The sequence below is a fragment of the Vigna unguiculata genome, chromosome 8, assembly GCF_037176805.1.
Source record: "Vigna unguiculata cultivar grain cowpea cultivar isolate G323 ecotype 2 chromosome 8, ASM3717680v1, whole genome shotgun sequence".
NCBI lineage: Eukaryota > Viridiplantae > Streptophyta > Magnoliopsida > Fabales > Fabaceae > Vigna > Vigna unguiculata.
Window position 1 is genome coordinate 23,608,581 of NC_140799.1, and position 21,638 is coordinate 23,630,218.

The following is a 21,638-nucleotide window of genomic DNA, read 5'->3' on the forward strand; positions in this document are numbered from 1 at the left end:
CCATGACTTGATCGTTGTTGCTTAAGTTTGTGCCAAGTTTGAAAGCTTTCCCTGATGACAGCTCTAGCGCTTTGGTTTCTTCAACTAGTTTAGTTCATGATCCGCATCCTATCCTCGGATCTATGGTTATAACCATTGGGTCATCCTGCTCTATGTCTACGCCTTGGAAATTGGTGTTTGTAGGTGGTATTCTCCGTCGCCTGTGTGTGCGGGTTATAGTGTTAACATATTGAATACTTCTGAGGTGCCATTTTCAAGCAGATGAGGTTCATCCTCCTTCTGCAAAGCTACCGAATATAGTGTTTATGGTGTCATGCAATGGGGGTCGATCAGAAATATTGATGTCAGTTTGTGTCAAGGGATGGTTTCCCCATTCATGTCCCCGGTTACGTTGATCGTGTTGGAGGTCCAAGTCTGAGTCGCGATTACCTACTAAATTAGAGTTGCTTTCTGCTTCTCTTTTGACGAACCTCTTAAGGTGGCTAACCCGTATTAACTCCTTGATCTTGTCTAGTAAGGCTTTACATTCATTCGTTGTGTGCCCATTATTGCGATGATACTTGCAATATTTAGTCATGTCGGCATTCGGTGGGTTGAGTTTTTTGCGGGGGGGAGGGGGGAATGAGGTCCGTTTGTAAGGTTTCATCAAGGATACATGAACATGGAGCACTTTGGGGGGCATATCACGAATATCGAGGTGGCCTAGGCTCCCTAGACCTTGGATCCACTTTTGAGGGTACTTTTAAAGTTTTTCTATCCATAGGATGGTGGTCGGTGCGAAATCTAGTTCGCAAGGTTTTCATTTTCTCCATTCATATGTAGTCTGTTGCATGCGTCTTAAGTTCATGTATAGTGGCAGGTGGTCGGAGGCAAACCTTGCTGCGAATGGGTTGAGCTTCAGTGCTAGGGCCATACATTGAAGAATCACATCTTGTGTTAGGTTCTTCACCCTGAGGGTTACCTTGCTGAACCAGTCGATGAAGGTTCTTAGAATCTCGTCTCTTTCTTGTCTGACGCTAAGAAGGGATAAAAGGGTGGCTTAGTTTGGATGACTTTCGACAAATTGGGTTGTGAAGAGGTTGGATAAAACATTGAAGCAATCGATGAATATGGGGGTAGGGATGTGAACCATTCTAAGGTTAGTCCTTTGAGGGTGGTGGGGAAGGCCTTTCACATGACGGCATTTTCACTTGCGTACAAGCCGACATGGGTGACATATATTTTGACATGTTCGTTCGGGTTAAGGCCTTTCCACAATAGTGTTCCAGTGTTAAGGCCTCCCACTAACTGCTGGAAAGAGAGGTTTCAGTAACGCCGTCGATGAAAGGATGACGACATTTGCATGGATGTGCCAGTTTGGAATGTCGGATAACGGTTGGGATTGTGGTGGTATGACAGTGCAGAGGGATATGTGTATGGCGAGTTGGGAGGGTAGGTGTATGGTGGATCGGGAGGGTACGAGTATGGTAGGTCGTGCTGAAGGTATGGGGAGTAGGGTTGTACTCACTTTCCTCTTCAGTTGGTTGGCACACAAGAGTTTTGAACTCCACTTGGACCTCTTTCTCTTTGCCCTTTTGGGTGGCATCCATCTCTATTTTCCTTCGGAGGTTATAATTTTCCTGTTTTAGCACCTCCATCTCATCAACACTTCGTATCTCGAAGTCCATAAACTTTTGTTGCATTTTAGCCTGCCCTTCGAGGATGGCAGCTAAGTCGACCTGGTTTATAGTGATATCCTTGGGTCTTACTTCAAGCTGTTTGGAGACGCCAGCTTTGTTGCAGGTGGAAACCATATTCAGAGATTCTTTGGTTGGTAAGGTGTTATTCGTGCCCCACGGTTGGTGCCAATTGTTCTTGGAGAACAATAACAGATTATCATGAGATATAAATATTGCCTTACCCAATCATCGAATCTTCCAAACGGATACTCTACGGTCTTGCAGGGTATGTCTTCATATCCAGCTGTTGGATGGGACATTTGGGAGATTACCTACAAAAAGGACTCCAACGATCAAGTCAGCATGTATTTTCAGTATTAATGAATTGCGTACCTTTAATTGTTGGGGTCCACATGTATTTATAGAATTATTAATCACGATTGACCTAGCTTTATGGGTTGAGCCTTCTTTGGTCTCGTTGGGCCACCCTTTAGGTTTGTATGAGCCTGGTCCAGGCCTATACTCCAGGCTTATGACTTGATACTGAGAGTTTAACTGTTATTTCCTAAGTTTGGAGTAGGCGACCTTTACTCGTATGTAACCTGTTTAGAGTAGGCAGCTTTTACTTGTTTGTAACTTAAACTGCTATGTATATATTGTCTTTCTATATAGTTCACAAATGATTATTCAAAGCAAGACTATAGGTTGGCGTTAAGGAACAATATTTGTTTATGCTGGTCTTATCCGCCTAGTATAGTACAACCCATAACCTTTACAAAATATAGGTAAATAGAGTATGTCATTTAATTTTTAAAGGGTCTTAATAAAACCTATAATAATGTCAAAACTCAAATCCTTTTAATGGAACCTCTGCCCAACATGAATAAGGTTTTTTCCTTGATTATACAACAAGAACAACAAATTAATAGTTTTGGGAATTCGAGTGCTGAAAGCCAAATTTTTCTCAACACCACCGAGAAGAATTACAAACAATAAGAACAAGGTTCTTGGAGAGCCCAAGGAAGAAGGAATGGCTCATGTGCTCAAGGAAGGAGACGAGGAAGAAATCTAAACCAACATAAGTAGTGTTCATACTGCCACAAGATTAATGACACGGTGGATGAATGCTACTCCAAGCATTGGTATCCTCCATGGTACAAAAAGAAAGGTGATTACCACAACAATGGTCAAGAAAGAAGCAATCAACAAAATGGAGGACAAGACAAAGACAACCAACAAATGTGCAATTTCAATATCAAATATGACAAACAGGTCATTAAAAGAAGAGACTATTACTCACTTATGAATAGATGAAAAGGCTTTTAGAACTTCTTGAAGAGTCTCATGATTTGAAACATATGTCAGTCACCTTCGAAGAAGCAACAACAATGCTTCTATTTTTAACACCTAACAAGGTAATTTCCGGATTTTAGACACAAGCACCACTGGTTATATTACCCACAATAAGGAAAATTTTATCACTTTATATAAAATAAAACCAGTGAACGTTAAATTGCCCAATAATTCTTGTGTCATTGCATTCTTCACTGGAATAATTGATGTAGGATTATCTTAGTTCCTTTTAATATTCTTGAATATGGTGATGATTTCTTAAGAAAGCTAAGTGAAAATTCCCACTAGACATTAAGATAGCATGCTATCTAAATGTGAAGGTCCATTTCACAAATCTCTAGAGAAGAAGATGATTGATTGATTCAAATCAAAAAATTAGTGGAATGCACATAAAATATTAAAACCAAGATAAAAAACAACATAAATTCAAAAGCAATAAAAGAGAAATAAAGCATGAAATGGAAAGGAAGGAAATGGTAAAAATGTGAGAAGCATGCCACTACAAAGGATAGGGCAAAGCCATGGATTCCATTGAAGATAAGTGATGGTGCCACACCTGAGTCTAGCCTCAAGATAAGGCTTAAAAGTATTCATTCCCTTGGGAGTAAACTCTCACAAATGGTTAATACACAAAGGTGTTTTAAATTATCCAAAATGTTCAACCCTTTTAATAGTATTAGAGGCCCCCTTAAATAGAAGTGTCTAGGGGCCTCTAAGCAAAAACAAAATAAGTTCACAAGGGTTACATAGTCATGATTCATTATTTTACCTTATTTAATTTCCCTTTTGTGTACATCTTGATGCATGATTAGTGCTTAATTGTCTTTTTTTAGTGCATTTTCCTCAATTCGGCTTCATTGGGCCATTATTCTAAATTTTTAGTAATTTGGCTTTAATTGGTTTAATTTTTGTTTCTAATTATTTTTAGGTATTTTGTGGAGAAAATTTTGGAGCTTGGACACTAATCTTAAGATGAGGAGAGAGTTGCCACATCATTGCCACGTCTGTGCCATGTCAATTAGCATGTCCACGTCATTGGGCCATCATTTTCAACCCAAAGTGGCAGTTTTGTAATTCTGAGTGACAGAATGGCAGTTTTGCGAATATGAGCAATTATGGTGATGTTTCCACGTTTTTAGGTCTTCTTCTTCATGGGCAACCACTTTATTCTCCCCAATCTCCATTTTTACATTTTAGGAGCTTTGTATGGTGATCATGGAGGCACCCACTCATATTTTAGGAGTTTTTGCACTTTGAATCAACACCCATTAGGGGATTTTGACGTTTTTGCACCTTGGAACCAATTTGGTATCATTTAATTGAAGTATTGTTGTAGTATCTCCTCTATTTTCGTTTATAGCTTTCATTAAAGCATTTTTGTTTTTGTACCTACCATTTTACATTTTCATTTCTGTCATTTTACGTTTTGCTATTGTTTGGTACATTGAAAGGATGGATTTGATTAGGGACACATTCTGTTGTAGCTCCATTTCTATGGAGAACAAATTTTGTGATTGATTCCCTGAAGAGAATGCATGAGCTTTGAAATCCTTTGTTCCATAATGTTGATTGGGTTCTATTTTGGTTCACTTTTCGTCTTTTAATCTCCTAGAATTATTCAAAATTTGTATGTGCTTAATATGTAGTGGATAATTTGGTGTTTAAGTAAATATGTATTCATTCTTAATGAATGTGGGTTGCTTGTTGAATGGTAGGATTGATTGATGTGTACATTGCTTTAATGTATAATGAAGTTTTTCCTAATCTTCGCTTAGTTGATTGAGAATGAGTGGATTAAGGGTTAATCTAATAAAGCTCAAATTGTTGTGATTGATGATAAGTGGAAGTGCATTTCAATCAGGGGATCAAGACATTTTCATTACTGCTTGATTGAATTAAAATCGTGATTTTGAATTTGCCAAACCCTTCTCCCCTTGATTTGCGTGTTGAATTGCATCTTGAAAGCTTGGAATGAAAGGTTAGATTGAGATACGACCTTAGTTTAACTACTGGGTATTACATTTACATGTTCTATTTGGTCGGATACGACCTCTGATATCGTTGTTGTTAACCGATCAAATTACCATTACTTAACTTTAGCAACTTCAGTATTGCCAAGTTAGTAGTGAACAAACTAGTTAGGGTTAAGATAACCCTGTGTCGTCTCACAAGGAATACGGAATTAATCTCAAATATTTGATTCTTATAAAAATGCAATTACAACTAGTAACAATAAAAATATGGGGTTTTGATATGCAAAGAATGAATGTCACACAAATTAAAGATTGTAAACACAATATTAAAAAATAGGTCAGTTCCACTTCTTTTCAAAATAGATTCTTCATCGGTTATCAAGAGATTATTATTAAATTAGTTATTGTTGTTGATTTACAAATCAAACAATGTAAAGTCTCAATTCATTTGTTGGCATTCTCAGTTTTAATCAAAGTACAATCTCAATTAAAAGTGAGAATTTTTAGATTATCCATAGTAAATTCAACCAAAGTACAGTCTCAATTAAATTTTACTATGCCTAATCATGTCTATTCCTTTGTTTCCTCACCAAATAGAAAACTTAATTAATCAAAGTAAAGTCTTGACTAATTTTAGTTAAAGTGATTACCTTTAATCAAAGTAAAATCTCAATTATTGGAAAACACTTATTTAATCACATGACAATTTCTAAATAAAATCAAAGTAAAGTCTCAATTGAATTTAAAAACCTTTTCACTCATATGATTAGCATGCGTGTAGATTTAAAATCATTATTGTCTATTCGATTAAGAAGCTAAGGACATAGATAAACAAAAACTACAACAATAATCAAAAGAACAAATAAATTAATTCATCTAACCTTAGAATCCAGTTAAGAAATTATGGTGGAATCAACACTAAAAGCTTAGCCCTCCATGGCTTTTATGGAATACATGATAATATGATGAAGGAAAGAAATATAAAAAGAAAGGAAGAATGAGAGATGTGGTGGATGATTATATATGCCAAAACTAGAGAGTTCTCGGTTATCTCTCTTCTGCCCCCTTAGGCTTCTTTATATAGGCTTCAATTGGACTTGGACTTTATATGTTCAGTTGCTAAAATATTTTATCTTTATTTAATTAATTAGCAACTTAATTTCTGTCCAATTTTCAATTTTGGCCGTTTTATTTGACTGTTTTTACAATATTGACCAGAGTTTGACCAGTTGACTTGTTGACCAATTGACTGTGCTATCAGAGGTTGACACGTGGCAAAGTGTTCTCTCTCTAAACTAGGGTTTCTGTAGATGCAATGGAAGCTTGAGTGAGGTTGCTCCTTACTGTTACCACTTTCGATGAGACGGCGAACGACGCGGCGGTCCGGCAATATTGCATCTTTTTTGGTTCATGGTGGTTGCGAAGATCTGGTGCGGTGGCTCGAATTCTACGTTGCAGATCTGTTTCTGGCACACGCGTGGATCATGGTGCTGGTGTTGCAGTGATGTGCAAACGATGAAGGTGTTGCTACTGTGTTGCTACTTTTTCTGGTTCGCGGTGGTCGAAGGAATGGTGTGGAGGCGCGGTGCAGTAGCTGCGGTTGCTACTGCAGATGCAGTTTCTCTGGTGTGAGTGGTGCAGTGTGAACTAATGGTGGTGGCAGCGTCAACCACAAAGATTGTTCGCATTTGGAGGCGACTTGGCTGCTCGAACAGGTGCATAGATTCGCATCTCTTCTCCTCTGGCTGCTATGAAGGTTCAAACAAGTGCTACAATGGTTGTTGTTTCGTGGTGCTGTACTGGTTGAAGATGATGGTTAAAAATGGTTGAGGTTCATGAGTGCGCGTTGTAGAGAAGATGGAGGTGTGGCTGCGGCTACTACCACTACAAAAAAAATTGAAATTACCGACGGAATTTTACCGACGGATATACTTCTGTCGGTAAATTTGAATTACCGACGGATTTTACCGATGGATTCTCAAATTTTAATTACCTACGAAAAAATCCGTCGGTAAAAAAAATTTCATTTACTGACAGAAAAATCTGTCGGTAAAATCTGTCGATAATTCAAATTTATTTTACCGACAAAATTATCGACGGATTTTTCCGTCGATAAAAGAAGCGGGAAATTTCCCGCCCAAATTTGAATTACCGACGGATTTACCGACAGAAAAATCCGTCGATAAAAGAAGCGAGAAATTTTTTGCCCTAATTTGAATTACCGACGGAATTATCCGTCGGTAAAAGAAGCGGGAATTTTCCCGCCCAAATCTCACCTTATAAGAAGACGAGGAGAAGCAGACAAGAAGAAAAAGAAGAAGCGAAGAAGAAGAGAAGAAGAAGAAGAGAAGAAGGAGAAGAAAAAGAAAAAGAAGGAGAAAGAGAAGAAGAAGGAGAAGAAAAGAAGGAGAAGAAGAAGAAGAAGAGAGGAAGAAGGAGAAGAAGAAGAGGAAGAAGGAGAAGATGAAGGAGAAGAACAAGAAGAAAGAGGAAGAAGAAGACAACGGCGGCGGCGGTGACGACGAAGATGGCGACGACGATGGTGGCAGTGGTGACGGCGATGGCGACGGTGACGACGGCGACGACATTCACGGCGACCACGAAAAAAAAATGAAAAAAAAAATTGAAAGAGGGAGGAGGAAAAAGGATGAATAGTGTAACTAATTTACCGACAGATTTTTGGTAATTACTGACGGATATTTCGGTCGGTAATTACCGACGGATATTTTCCGTCGGTAATTACCGACGGATTTTACTGACGGATTTTTCCGTCGGTAATTACCGATAGATTTACCGACAGATTTTCCGTCGGTAATTACCGACGGAACATGATTTCCGTCGGTAAAATTTTACAGACAAGCATTTTACTGACAGATTTTGACCGTCGATGATCCGTCGGTAATAATGATTTTTCTTGTAGTGTACGACTAAGGTGCGTAGAGGCTGCAATGGAGGTGTGCGAAGATGGTGGTGCTTGACGCGAACTGGTGCATGTTTGATGGTGGTTCGATGCGGTGGTGTAGAAGGTTGAAGATGGTGGCTGTTATGTGGGTGGATGATAGGAGTGTTTGTAAGCGCCTTTTTCAATGTATTAGAAGCATCTTTGTACCTCTCTCCAAAGTCAAATGGTACATCCTTTTGCAGCAAGTTGGAGAGAGGGTTTGCTATCTTGCTGAAGTCCTTGATAAACCTCCTGTAAAATCTTGCATGTCCAAGAAAAGATCGAACCTCTTTCATAGAAGAGGGGTAAGGCAATTGTGAAATAATATCAATTTTAGCAGGATCTATAAATATACCAATGTTGGAAACAACATGACCTAAAACTATACCTTATTCCACCATAAAATGACATTTTTCAAAATTTAAGACAAGGTTAGTTTCTTCACATCTTTCCAAGACTCTAGCAAGACTAGACAAGCAATGATCAAAAGATGAACCATATACACTAAAATCATCCATACTCATCATACATCACTGAAATGTTCCAAGAGCATTGCAAAGGCCAAATGGCATCTTCCTATAAGCATATGGACCGAATGGACAAGTAAAGGTAGTCTTATGTTGATCCTCGGGGGCAATACAAATATGAAAATACCCAGAGAATCCATCAAGAAAACAGTCATGAGACTTACTTGCCAATCGGTCTAACATCTGGTCCATGAATGGTAAAGGAAAGTGGTCCCTCCTGGTGGCCTGGTTTAGTCTTCTATAATCAATACAAACCCTCTAGCTATTATGAATACGAGTAGGAATCAACTCGTTCTTCTCATTCTTGACCACGATGATCCTAGATTTCTTAGGGACCACATGCACAGGACTCACCCAAATGTTGTCAGAAATAGGATATATAATACCTGCTTGTAGCAACTTGGTGACTTTCTTCTTCACAACCTCCATCAGTTGAGGATTCAGTCTCCTCTGATCTTTGATAACCTGCAACAACTTTTTTTCCTTCTCATCAGTAAGCAAGGCAGATATAATAATAGGAAGTTTCCCATCCCTCTCAAGATAATCATATTTCAAATGAGATGGTAAAGGTTTCAACTCCAAAGTGGGTGGTTGTTCCAAAGTGGGTGATCATAGAATCTAGACTAACACCTTGCAAGAATCACACTCACAGACCTGAAATCACATCAGGCAAACAACTAGAGGCAAAAGAACTATAAAACCTAATAGCAGCTCTCCCTAGTCAACCATACATGTGTTCTTCAAGCTAATCCCAAGTCAAAATGCCTCCAAGATCAACCAAGATCTTCAACCTTCACCTTGCAGCTGTGTAATGCAGAGAGGGAGTTTTCCAATGATGAATGACAAGTTTTCGCGCTAAAAAACTCATAATTGTGCATCTGCTCTCGAAAACACAACTTATATAGTCTGGTTTAAGTAAAATTAGTCTGTTGAATTTTTCGTACAATCTGTTGATTTCATTTGACTTAAGTGAATTAGTCGATTGAAAGTAATTTTGATTGAATACATTCATACTAGAAACTATATACAACAAGTCTTTTAAGCTGTTAAAACCCATTTTAACATGTTAAAAAGGACACACAAAGACTAACAAGGCATCTAACCTATGTGCTATATTGTACCAACATGGTATAACATCTAATCATTACATTTAACACATTATTTACATATATAATACACTAGAAACATAATCTTCAAATGGATCTTCATCAAACATATAGGATCTTCATGCACTTGGCTTTATCAAATCTTTGCTTCAAGCTTGCTTGTGCCAACAATATCCCCCTGATTTGATGAAGCCAACACCCTCAAGTTGAATTGATGAGCTAAGATCCATTGAGAAACCTGAAAAAGCTTTTGCACACATGATACCAATATACAAATACACATCAAAGCAAAAGCACACAAACATACATACATGATTTAGATTTCAAATCCAATTTGCTATATTATATGGTTCCAGCAGATTTAATTTCAGGTTTCCCAATTTTAACCCAATTTTACTCATTTTTAACTCAACTTTACTCATTTTTCTCCCACTTTGAATTTATCAAATTAAAGATAATGCATATACCATTTTGGAAAGAGTAAAATTTTCATCAAAGTAGTAACATAAGGGACTATCAGGACAACTAATATTCATTACAAACACTACAAAATCCAAACAAAAATGGAAAACCAAACATGAAGTTGAGACTAATATAATCAGTCGATTAAAAACGAAAATCAACCGATTAAAATACTGGAACAAACAAACAAACACACAAATGCAGCAACAACATGCAATGTGTGACCTATGAGCCATCCCCTTCACTCATCCCTGGGGTTGTCTCTATTATAGACATTGGAGAGGAGGTCATGAACATTATGCATTTGATCATCCAAGTCTTGGAACCTTGTTGTACGATATGTATGGTGTGCATTTTGTGCCAGATTAAAATCATGAAGTTGGTTGAGACCCATCCCCTCAAACTAGGAATATGCAGGTTCAGTGTTCTTAGGAGGCTGGTGATAATGTCGATTTTTACCATTATCTTAGCTATCTTTTGCTAACAAAATCAACTTCTCTAGAGCTTTTAACCCACTTAATCCTCATTTATACTTTGCTTTTGTGAATAAATACAGTATGGGTCACAAAGATCCAATTATACTAGTGATCCCCATTTTTGTGTCCAATTTAATGATCAGAAGATTTTTATCTCAAGCCAAAGAAGTTGTCCACCAGAGAAGAAAGAAGAAAAAAAGCCAAAATTGAAGATATGAACATAGCAAAAATCAAAGTTGAGCGCCAGAAAATCAAGGTTGAGCGCCATTCCTCTTGCATTTGTTAGTGTTGAGCGCCAATTGATTCGTATTTCTAGACGCTTAGCTTCAGCACTCAACCCCATTGGGTTCGCATTTTTGGGCGCTCAGCGCCAGATAACCAACATTGAGCACTGATTGGGTAGCAATTTTGGATGTTGAGCGGTGTGGGGACGACGCTGAGCGACACCTGTGCTGATGTGGCAATTTTAACCTATTTCTTCTGGTTTTCTCAAAAGGAATGCTTCTTTGGTAGTGTTGAGGCATGAAGAACACATTTTGGAGAGCATAAAGGTGTGCTAAGGGTAGTGGGAACAACTGCATCTTCCTCTTTGTATCTCCCTTCTCTTCCATTTCTTCCACTTGTAAGCTTGAACTCTCCATGACAATGGAGAGCTAAACCCATTTTTGTTGGGGTTAAATGTAACCACGAAACTCTTGTGTAAATGCAAACGTTTTGATTATATATATGCCTCTTTCATTAACTGCTAGTCTTCTTGTTTCTTCACTTAATGCTTGCATTGATTTGACCATCCATTGCATGATATTTGGTTCATTAGGTGTGGAAATATCTTTTGAAACCTTGAATTGGAACAACAAAACCCAATTGAGCTTGTATCTAGGAATGGGACTTGACCCATTGGTTGTCTTAAACCCTAGTGCATAGTGCAAATTTGTTTATTAAGAGTTCAAGGGATTGACTCTTAATAAGAAATTAAGGTTTGAGTAGATTTGTGGGTTGACATTAGCATATTGATGTAGAGTATGTAAAATTGTAGTTTCATGAGAACATAGTTGGTGAGTTTTAACCCCAACAATATCAATTCATATCATTTCTAATATTTTCCATTCACTAAGTGCCTTAAACTTCCAAAGTTCAATTTTAATTATTTATGCAAAATTACTTTCTTATATGAAACTCAAAATTATGGATTCATTCTTTAGTTTAAATTAGTCACTAATTACACAATTATTTAGTATACACGAGTCGCTTGGGAAGCGATATCCTAGTCTTACGGGTTACTACTTGTGTGACTTGGTACACTTGCCAAAGTCTTAACAGTTGGTAAATCTCAATGACCATGGGTTATGGATCATTTTCTCCTTGGTTTGCTACACTTGTGCCTACTTCATGATCATTGGCTCCAACTTCAAAGTTTTCAACTTGCTCTCCTTCAACCAAACATGTGTTTCCTACCTTGGTGAATCCCATCTTATGCATATTGAGTGTGGAAACATGGTTCAACACATCAATAGACCCCTCAAGCTCTCCTTCCACATCAACACCAAAATTCTCAATGAACTTGGAGATAAGAACCTAATATGAAAACTTGAAATCAATGAGCCTTTTTTCCTTCATCACATGGTCACGAATGGTGCATGTCCAATCAACAACCACACCATTTTTTATGCAATACATCACCACCATGTCACCTTCATTCAAGGTTGCATGATTGCTCCCCCTAGGCATTATAATTTTGGTCACCACCATGGTTAGCAACCTTTCCTCCACACAAATATCCTTCCCACATGGAAATTTCGAGTTTGCTCACCTTAATTGCGTACACATTGGTTGAAATATTGGACCTTGTTGAATTCATCCACTATGCTAGTTTCATCCTTGCGAACATGCACACCCTTTGCCTTAGGCTAGTCACATTCTTCCATGTTTTCCTAGTGATCTCCATCTCAACACCTTTGACACTTGATTTGAGGATGCCATTGTTGAACTTGAGGATGGCATAGAAGACCTTCACCAAGTCCAAATAGATCTTGCCCAAAAGTTCAATGAAAGTCTTCAATTTTTTAGACTTAAGATGTTGCTCTAGAGTCCCAAAGTTCTTTGCCCTCAGCCATGACATGCGCAACACCTTAGAAAGTATGATTTGCTTCCTAGTGATCTAAATCAAGAAGGTTTGGATCCTATCTACATGCCCTTCAAACCATGCTTCAAGACTTCTCATGCGTTCTATGTGTTATACACTCAAAAACAGTTCACACCAAATGCATGCACATTGTAAATCATGCAATTAAAGTACTTTATGCTCATTAGAATCTGAAAAGTTTATTTTTAGCTTATGTAATAGCTATTATTTGCTACTACTACATTCCAAATAATGTCATGTAATGGATACTTTGATTAGGTTAATCAATTAAAATCAATTCGAGCAAATCCACATCAACATAAGTGAAATCAACACATAAAAATATAGAGTGAGTCGACTAAAAATACACTGGGTCATCAATTTTTGGTGTAGTGACAGTTTTAAGTGAAATCTATGTGTTGTTTTCGCAAATTTAATTGACTAAAAGTTCCAGATCACACAAAATTTATACTATAACAGTTTTAGTGAAACTTATGTGTTGTTCTGTGAGAATTAGAAAATTGAAACAATGTCAAAACACAAATTATTCAGATTTTGACAGTTTAAGTGAAATCTATATGTTGATTTTGCAAATGTGACAGGCTAAAATATTGGTAGTTCACATATTATGAAGAATTTAACACTTTAAATGCAGTAAGCACAAGATCCAATAAATTAGTAAGCCAAAAAGATATCAACATACATTCGTCATGCCAAGAACACTTAGATAAGTTCTAAGCTTGTTGAATTTATCACGTGCAAGTGGTTTAGTGAACAAATCTTCCAATTGATTTTCAGTTTTCACAAACTTGATTTCAATTTCACCTTTTCTAATATGATCCCTTATGAAATGATATCTAATTTCAATGTGTTTAGTTTTAGAATGTTGAATAGGATTCTTAGTTAGGTTGATTACACTTGTATTATCACAATATAGAGGTACCTTCTCTAGCTTTACACCAAAATCCATGAGTTGATGCTTCAACCATATGATTTGAGCACATGCATGTCCAACTGCTATGTAATCAGCTTCAGCAGTAGAGAGTGCTACACATGCTTGCTTTTTGCTATTCCATTAGATTAGGCTTGATCCAATTAGATGGCATGTACCACTTGTGATTTGCTATCCAATTTGCACCCTACATAATCAGAATATAAAAAACCACTAAGAACAATGCTAGAATCATTAGGATACCATAATCCAACATTAGTTGTCCCTTTCACACAAACATACACTAAATTGGATATCTACCCTACTAGTTATTGGATATAGCAAAGAACCAAATAATCCTCTATATTAGGTTGAATCAACTTGCTGCTTAGCTTCATCTGCATCCATAAGGCAGTTTGTAGCAATTGGAGTGACAACCTCTTTGCAATCCTCCATTTTGAACTTTTTCAGCAAGTCAAAACAGTATTTTGACTGGCTTAAAAATGTCCAATGCATGAGTTGCTTCACTTGTAGCCCTAGAAAGTAGGTTGACTCACCCATCATAGACATCTCAAATTCTCCCTACATAGCTGCAACAAACTTTTCACACATGGAGTTATTATTTGCTCCAAAGATTATATCATCAACATGAACTTGAACAAGTATCACATCACTTGCATGTTTTCTAATGAATAGTGTTTTACCAAAAGCACCTCTAGCATAACCTTTAAATAAAATAAAATTGTTGAACTTCTTATACCACTGTCATGGTGTTGAACCTAAATCGCGACGGGACGACGAACTAAAAATAAATTGATTTGAAAAAAGAGTTTAGAAGTCGCCACCATAGTTTATTCAGGAAAACTATGGAAAACCATAAAAATAAAATAAAGTCTGCGAAAACCAAATTTTGGGTCCGGGAGTCGGTTACGCGTAGAGAAGGTATTAGCACCCTACAGCGCCCGCCCAAAGGCGGGTACCTTTAATGCGGGGTGCATTAATGTAAAATGCGGGGTGCATAAAGTAAAGTAAACACATCATATCTAAGAAGAAAATAAAGGAAATGGGTGTGTGCTTAGTGAAAACGCATGTACGTAAAGTAAACTAAAACTTAATGAAAGGGGTGTGGGGTTATTACAATGGGGAGTGCATGAAGCAAATAAATAAACAAAATCCAATATTAAAAGCAAGGGTGCATAAACTGAAATCTGGAGGTGGAGGTGCGTGAAGAAACAACTTAAATATGCTAACCTTAATTAAAAAAGAGGTGGTGCGTGAATGAATTATAGTGGTGCATGAAGTAAAAACTTAAATATGCTAACTTTAATAAAAGAAGAGGGGGTGCGTGAATGAACTATGGTGGTGCCTGAAGTAAAAACTTAAATCTGCTAACTTTAATAAAAGAAGAGGGGGTGTGTGAATGAACTATGGTGATGCAAGAAGTAAAAACTTAAACAAACCCTAAAGCCATATATAAAAAACGCAACTCTTACTTCGTCTCTTACCTCCCGCGGCCACCACCCAAACACCATGACCGTCCCTGTTTGAGACCCACAAGCGGACCACCACCAGCGTCGAATGGCCAACAACGGCGGCGAACGATCAACAACGGCGGCAACCCCTAATGCCATCAAATGACGTTACCAACTCCAACACCTTCTCACATCGCATCACCCCAGAATCCAACACTGGTTCAACCGTGGCTCGCTATCTCTCTTGTCGTGACCACCACAGCAACGCTGGTGACCACCGCGAACCAACACTTACTAATGCCGACACCAACATTACACTTCCCAGAATGACAATGTTCACCGCTGAATTTTATTTTCCAGTGACGAATCCACTCCTTTCTACTTCTTTCTACTTCTTTCTACTTCATTATTTAATTGATTTGCATTGTAAAAAAAAGAATAGAGAAGTATTTTTGTGATATGAAACTGTTTCAATTATTTTTACCGACATATAATCAATCAATCAAAAGCCTCAACTTAGAACATCATACAACATTCAAAAGGTTTGAAGATAGAAAATGCATACCTCTTTTGCAGTTCTGCCTTTGATTCCAATGGTTTACCAATTGGTTCTATTTTGTTGCAATTCCAAATTCAATGATTTAAATAAAAAAGTTGCATAGCCATGGTGCCAAAAAAAATGCAGAGAATATTTTTATGATGAAATTAACGTGTGTGTGTGTGTTTGGTAACCCCCTGGTTCTTGTGTTAACTTCATTAGCAGATGGGTTAGGCAGCAGTTGGAAGAAGTTGGGATAGAAGAAAAAAACTGTTCCCTCCAATCCACAATTTTTATTTTTTAATTTTAATTTTTATTAATTAATAAAAAACGAAAATATATTTTTTCATTATATATATATATATATATATAAAACAAAAAGATTATTTTACTTAACACTTAAAAACATAAATTAAAAACTTTTATTATTTAACTTATTTATTATTATTTTTTTAACAATTTATTATTTTTTATCTTCTTTTTTTATGTAACACTTATTTTTGAATATATATATATATATATATATATATATATATATATATATATACTATTTTATTTTTATTTTATTTTTTTTATTTTTATTTTATTTTTTTATTTTTTTTTATTTTTTTTTATTTTTTTATTTTTTATATTTTTATATTTTTTATATATTTTTATTTTTAAAACAACATTATTTGCCCGGACGAAATTGGGTGTTAACAACTGCCGCTCTTTTCTTAGATCTTACTAGATGATACGAAAAATTAGTCATTTTCATATCATCAAAGTAAAATAAGAAAAGACAGAAACACTAATTTCATCTGGGCTCTAGAAAGAAATCACATCAATGCAAAACATTTAAGAAAAATAATGACCATTCCATCGAAGAGGGTCTTGATATGAAAGATCGATAAACAGTGCATTTGCAGAGGGTCTCGATATGAAATATCGATGACCAGTACCTTTGTAGAGGGTCTCGATATGAAAACATATGAAAATCAATGACCATTCCATCGAATAGGGTCTTGATATGAAAGATCGATGACCATTGCATTTGCAAAAGGCCTCGATATGAAAGATCGATGACCAGTACCTTTGTAGAGGGCCTCGATATGAAAACATATGAAAATCAATGACCATTCCATCGAAGAGGGTCTTGATATGAAAGATCGATGACCATTGCATTTGTAGAGGGCCTCGATATGAAAGATCGATGACCAGTACCTTTGTAGAGGGCCTCGATATGAAAACATATGAAAATCAATGACCATTCCATCGAAGATGGTCTTGATATGAAAGATCGATGACCAGTGCATTTGCAGAGGGCCTCGATATGAAAGATCGATGACCAGTACCTTTGTAGAGGGTCTCGATATGAAAACATATGAAAATCAATGACCATTCCATCGAAGAGGGTCTTGATATGAAAGATCGATGACCATTGCATTTACAGAGGGCCTCGATATGAAAGATCGATGACTTGTACCTTTGTAGAGGGCCTCGATATGAAAACATATGAAAATCAAATGACCATTCCATCGAAGAGGGTCTTGATATGAAAGATCGATGACCATTGAATTTGCAGAGGGCCTCAATATGAAAGATCGATGACCAGTACCTTTGTAGAGGGCCTCGATATATATATAAAAAGTAATATGAGAGTATGATATCCTAATTTACAAAATATGAATGCATGTTATGCATGAATCACCTAGAACCTTTGTCTCTTCATTTTTCTTTTCTTTTCATCCTCAATCATTCATTTTTCATCACCATTTTTCCTTCATTTTTCATTTCATTTTTTCATTTCATTCCTCATTTTTCTTCTTCTTTTTTTCCTCATTTCATCATTTTTTAAGAAGACACATGTCTTTATAATTATTTGCTTTTGCAGCCATCAAATTCAATGCATGCTCATAATTTATTTTTCACATTATCACCTCACACTCTATATCAGAATCATGAGGAATTAGGCAAATCTTTGTGCGGAATGAGAGCACCGTATACCTTACATTCTCTTTCTTGATGCACAATACATCTCATGTATGTTTGAACCCATGGATAGGTGTTACACAGCTGATGCAATCTTGTGTCAGCAACGTGTTTCAAAAACTTGTACCGAAAAAGGATTGCCTCACTTTAAAACTTTTGACTAAATTTAAGAACTGACTGAGTTTTTGCCCTTTTTTTCTCTTTCTTGTTTTCAATATGTGTCATCAACCAAATTTTGTTTCTAAGTTATTCCCATGAACAAAATCTGACAGACATTTTTCAATCAGTGTGGACTTTAACTAGCTTGTAACGTGGCCCAGGCTTAAGGGTGTTGAAAGAAATAGATATTAAAGGCCCAAATAAAATATTAGTGGCTTTTACATTTTGTAACAAAGATCGTTTTGCAAGATTATCACCTCGGCTATCACCTAGGGTCTTGAACTTTTAAAGTTCTCTTCATTCTTAACTTTCCCTTTTCAAGTTCTTTTTTCGCCATTACTTTATGATTTTCTTTGAATTTTCAACTTTTGGCTTTTTCTATTGAAATACTTTTTTCACTTTATTGAGTCCCTTTAATAGCCTTGCAATTCTTGACATGTTGATGATCCTTATTCAGGGGTATTTTGGGAAACAAATTATTATTTTTTTGCTCAAAAAGGGTACAATGGAAACATATTTTTAAATCATTTTTTTAGATGAGAAAAAGATGGCCACACATCATTTTAAATCTTGACTGCCCTATCCTTTCAAAGAGTTAACTCAATGACAAAAACAAATGGCATCAGACACATATCACTGTTTATTTTTGTTTGCGTGTATAACTCTCTTTTTCTTCTCCCTCTATCTCTCTCTCTCTCTCTTTCTTTTGACTTTTTTTTAACTCAGAACAGCCTTTTTAGTCAAACAGGGCTATAAAAAATGTGCCCAGCATACTATTTATATTCATTTTTGGCAAATCCTTTATCTTAGGGAAATCTTCATGAATTGGGGGATTCAAACAACATGAGTGTAAAAATGCTTCAAAATAGGAAGTATTTGATCCGCTACCCTCAATGCCACAAAACATAGACGAACCATATCTCCTCACTCTGATTAACTCTCTCTTCACTTTCTTTCACCTCTTCTAGCGATGCACTGTATTTGCAACTGCATAGTCAAACAATTTTGACTTGTGGTCTTCTCTATTTATTTTGCTCACTTCCATGACACCCTTCAAGAACCATTTTGGGCTATACTGAATGACTTATACTTCGTGATTTAAACCCATGGTATATTATTTCAAAAAGCTCAGTGTGATGACAAAAGACACTAACAAAAGAACGTAAAACAAAATTACAAAGAAATAACATTCCAGTCTTGACTACAATAAAGCATAATACAATGAACCATAAGAACAATGTCAATATTTCCCAATCATTATCAGATCATTACACATAGAACTTCTTTACTGCATCTGAGTTGACAGGTAGAGGTAACTCTTCCCTATCCATTTTTGTGAGAACTAGCGCACCACCTGAAAATGCCTTCTTCACTACGTATGGGCCTTCATAATTTGGAGTCCATTTCCCTCTGTGGTCTTTTTGTATAGGCAAAATCTTTTTCAAGACTAGATCACCTTCATGAAACTCTCTTGGACGAACCTTTATATGTAATCACCATTTTCTGCAAAATCTTCTTTATATTCTTATTAGCAGCTTCAACGACCCCATTCATTTTCGGGCGATAAGGAGACGAATTGTGATGTTGAATTTTGAATTCTTCACATAGCTCTCTCATCATTTGATTATTCAGATTAGTTGCATTATCAGTGATAACTTTATTAGGCAACCCATATTGACATATCAACTCCTTTTTTATAAACTTTACTACCACCTTTCTAGTCACATTGGCATAAGAAGCTGCTTCCACCCATTTGGTAAAATAGTCAATTGCAACCAGAATGAAATGATGTCCATTTGACGCCTTCGGCTCTATGGCTCCAATAACATCTATTCCCCACATCGCAAATGGCCATGGTGCAGATAGAACATTTAAGGTTGTAGGAGCTATATTAATATAATCTGCATAGGTCTGACATTTTTCACTTTTTTTCACATGCATGTAACAATCATTCTCCATAGTCAACCAAAATTAACCTGCCCTCAAAATCTTTTTAGCCATAGAGTGCCCATTCATATGTGTACCAAAAGCTCCTTCATGAATTTCTTTTAATATCAACCTTGCTTCTCTTGCATCGACGCATCTAAGGAGTACCATGTCATGATTTCTTTTATACAAGACATCCCCATTTAGAATAAAACTTGAAGCTAACCTTCTCAAGGTTCTTTTATCATTCTCAGAAGATGTTTCAGGATATTCTCAGCTTTTGAGGTAGCGCTTTATATAAAAATACCAAGGCTTACCATCTGATTCTTCTTCCACTAAATAACAGTATGTTGGTTGTTCATAACCCCTCATCTTAATCATCGGTATTTCCTCATCTTGACTAATTTCAAACATAGACGACAAGGTGGCCAAAGCATCAACTAATTGGTTATCCTCTCGTGGAATGTGATAGAACTCAATGGAATCTAAATGCTTCATCAATCCTCTAATGTATGATTGATAAGGGATTAACTTTTGGTCTCTAGTCTCCCATTCCCCTTTTAACTGATGAACCACCAATGCCGAGTCACCATACACCTCCAACACCTTCACCTTCGACTCGATAGCTGCCAAAATACCCATGGCGCATGCTTCATATTCTGCAACATTGTTGGTACAACTAAAGCACAATCTTGCTGTCATCGGAATATAATGATTCTCTGGCGAGATGAGCATTGCCCCTATTCCATGTCTAAGTGCAATTGATGCTCCATCAAACAGTAATATCCAAGCCTTCTCATGATGGCTACCCTCATTTTCACCAAATAGGGCAAGAATGTCCTCATCTGGGAATTCAGGTTGCATAGACTGATAATCTTCAATGGGCTGTTAAGCCAGATATTCTGCTAAAGCGCTTCCCTTTATGGCTTTTTGAGTCACACAGACTATATCATATTCTGATAACAACATTTGCCATCGAGCCAATCCACCAGTGAGAGCAGGCTTTTCGAAAATATACTTAATTAGGTCCATCTTAGATATCAACCAAGTAGTGTGATTCAACATATATTGATGTAAACGATGTGCTGCCCATGTTAATGCACAACAAGTTCGTTCCAACATAGAATATCTTTGTTCACAACCTGTGAACCTTTTACTCAAATAATAAATTGCATGCTCTTTCTTCCCTGTCTCATCATGCTGCCCTAAAACACAACCCATCGATTCATCCAACACAGTTAAATATAAAATGAGGGGCCTCCCCGATACCGGCGGACGCAGTACGGGAGGATCCTACAAATACTGTTTGATTCTATTCCATTCCACAACTTGATTCTTACACAACAATCTAAATATTGGCTCACAGGTGGAGGTTAATTGGGAGATGAATCTAGCAATGTAGTTCAGTCTGCCTAAAAACCCTCACACTTCTTTTTCAGTATTAGGAGCTGACATTTCCATTATTGCTCGTACCTTATCTGGGTCAACCTCAATACCTTTTTCACTGACAATAAAACCCAATAACTTTCCTGACTTTACACCAAAGGTACATTTAGCCAGATTCAATCTGAGTTTAAACTTTCTTAACCTCTCAAACAATTTTCTCAAATTAACGATGTGATTATTTTCTGATTCAGATTTAGCAATCATATCATCCACATAAACCTCGATTTCTCTATGCATCATATCATGAAAAAGAGTCACCATTGCTCTTTGATAAGTTGCCCCAACATTTTTAAGTCCAAATGGCATTACTTTGTAACAAAATGTTCCCCAAAGCGTTATAAATGTTGTTTTCTCCATATCTTCCGGTGCCATCTTAATCTGATTATACCCGGAGAATCCATCCATGAAAGAGAACAATGAAAATCTAGCAGTGTTATCCACCAAGATGTCAATATGTGGCAATGGGAAATTATCCTTAGGGCTAGCTCGATTCAAATCCCTATAATCAACACACATTCGGACTTTACCATCTTTTTTCGGCACAGGGACAATATTAGCCACCCATTGAGGATATTTT

The 21,638-nt window shown here is 36.7% G+C and overlaps 1 protein-coding gene across 1 annotated transcript; it reads right to left on the reverse strand.

Moving 5' to 3' along the window:
- Window positions 1-1,283: 1,283 nt before the first annotated feature.
- On the reverse strand, window positions 1,284-20,479 carry LOC146884262 (uncharacterized). Its single transcript, XM_085665923.1, has 4 exons — window positions 19,933-20,479; window positions 19,187-19,575; window positions 1,901-1,990; window positions 1,284-1,853 (listed from the first exon to the last, which is right to left on the reverse strand). The coding sequence occupies exons 1-4, from the start codon at window positions 20,477-20,479 to the stop codon at window positions 1,284-1,286; spliced, it is 1,596 nt and encodes a 531-aa protein (XP_085522049.1).
- Window positions 20,480-21,638: the final 1,159 nt, after the last annotated feature.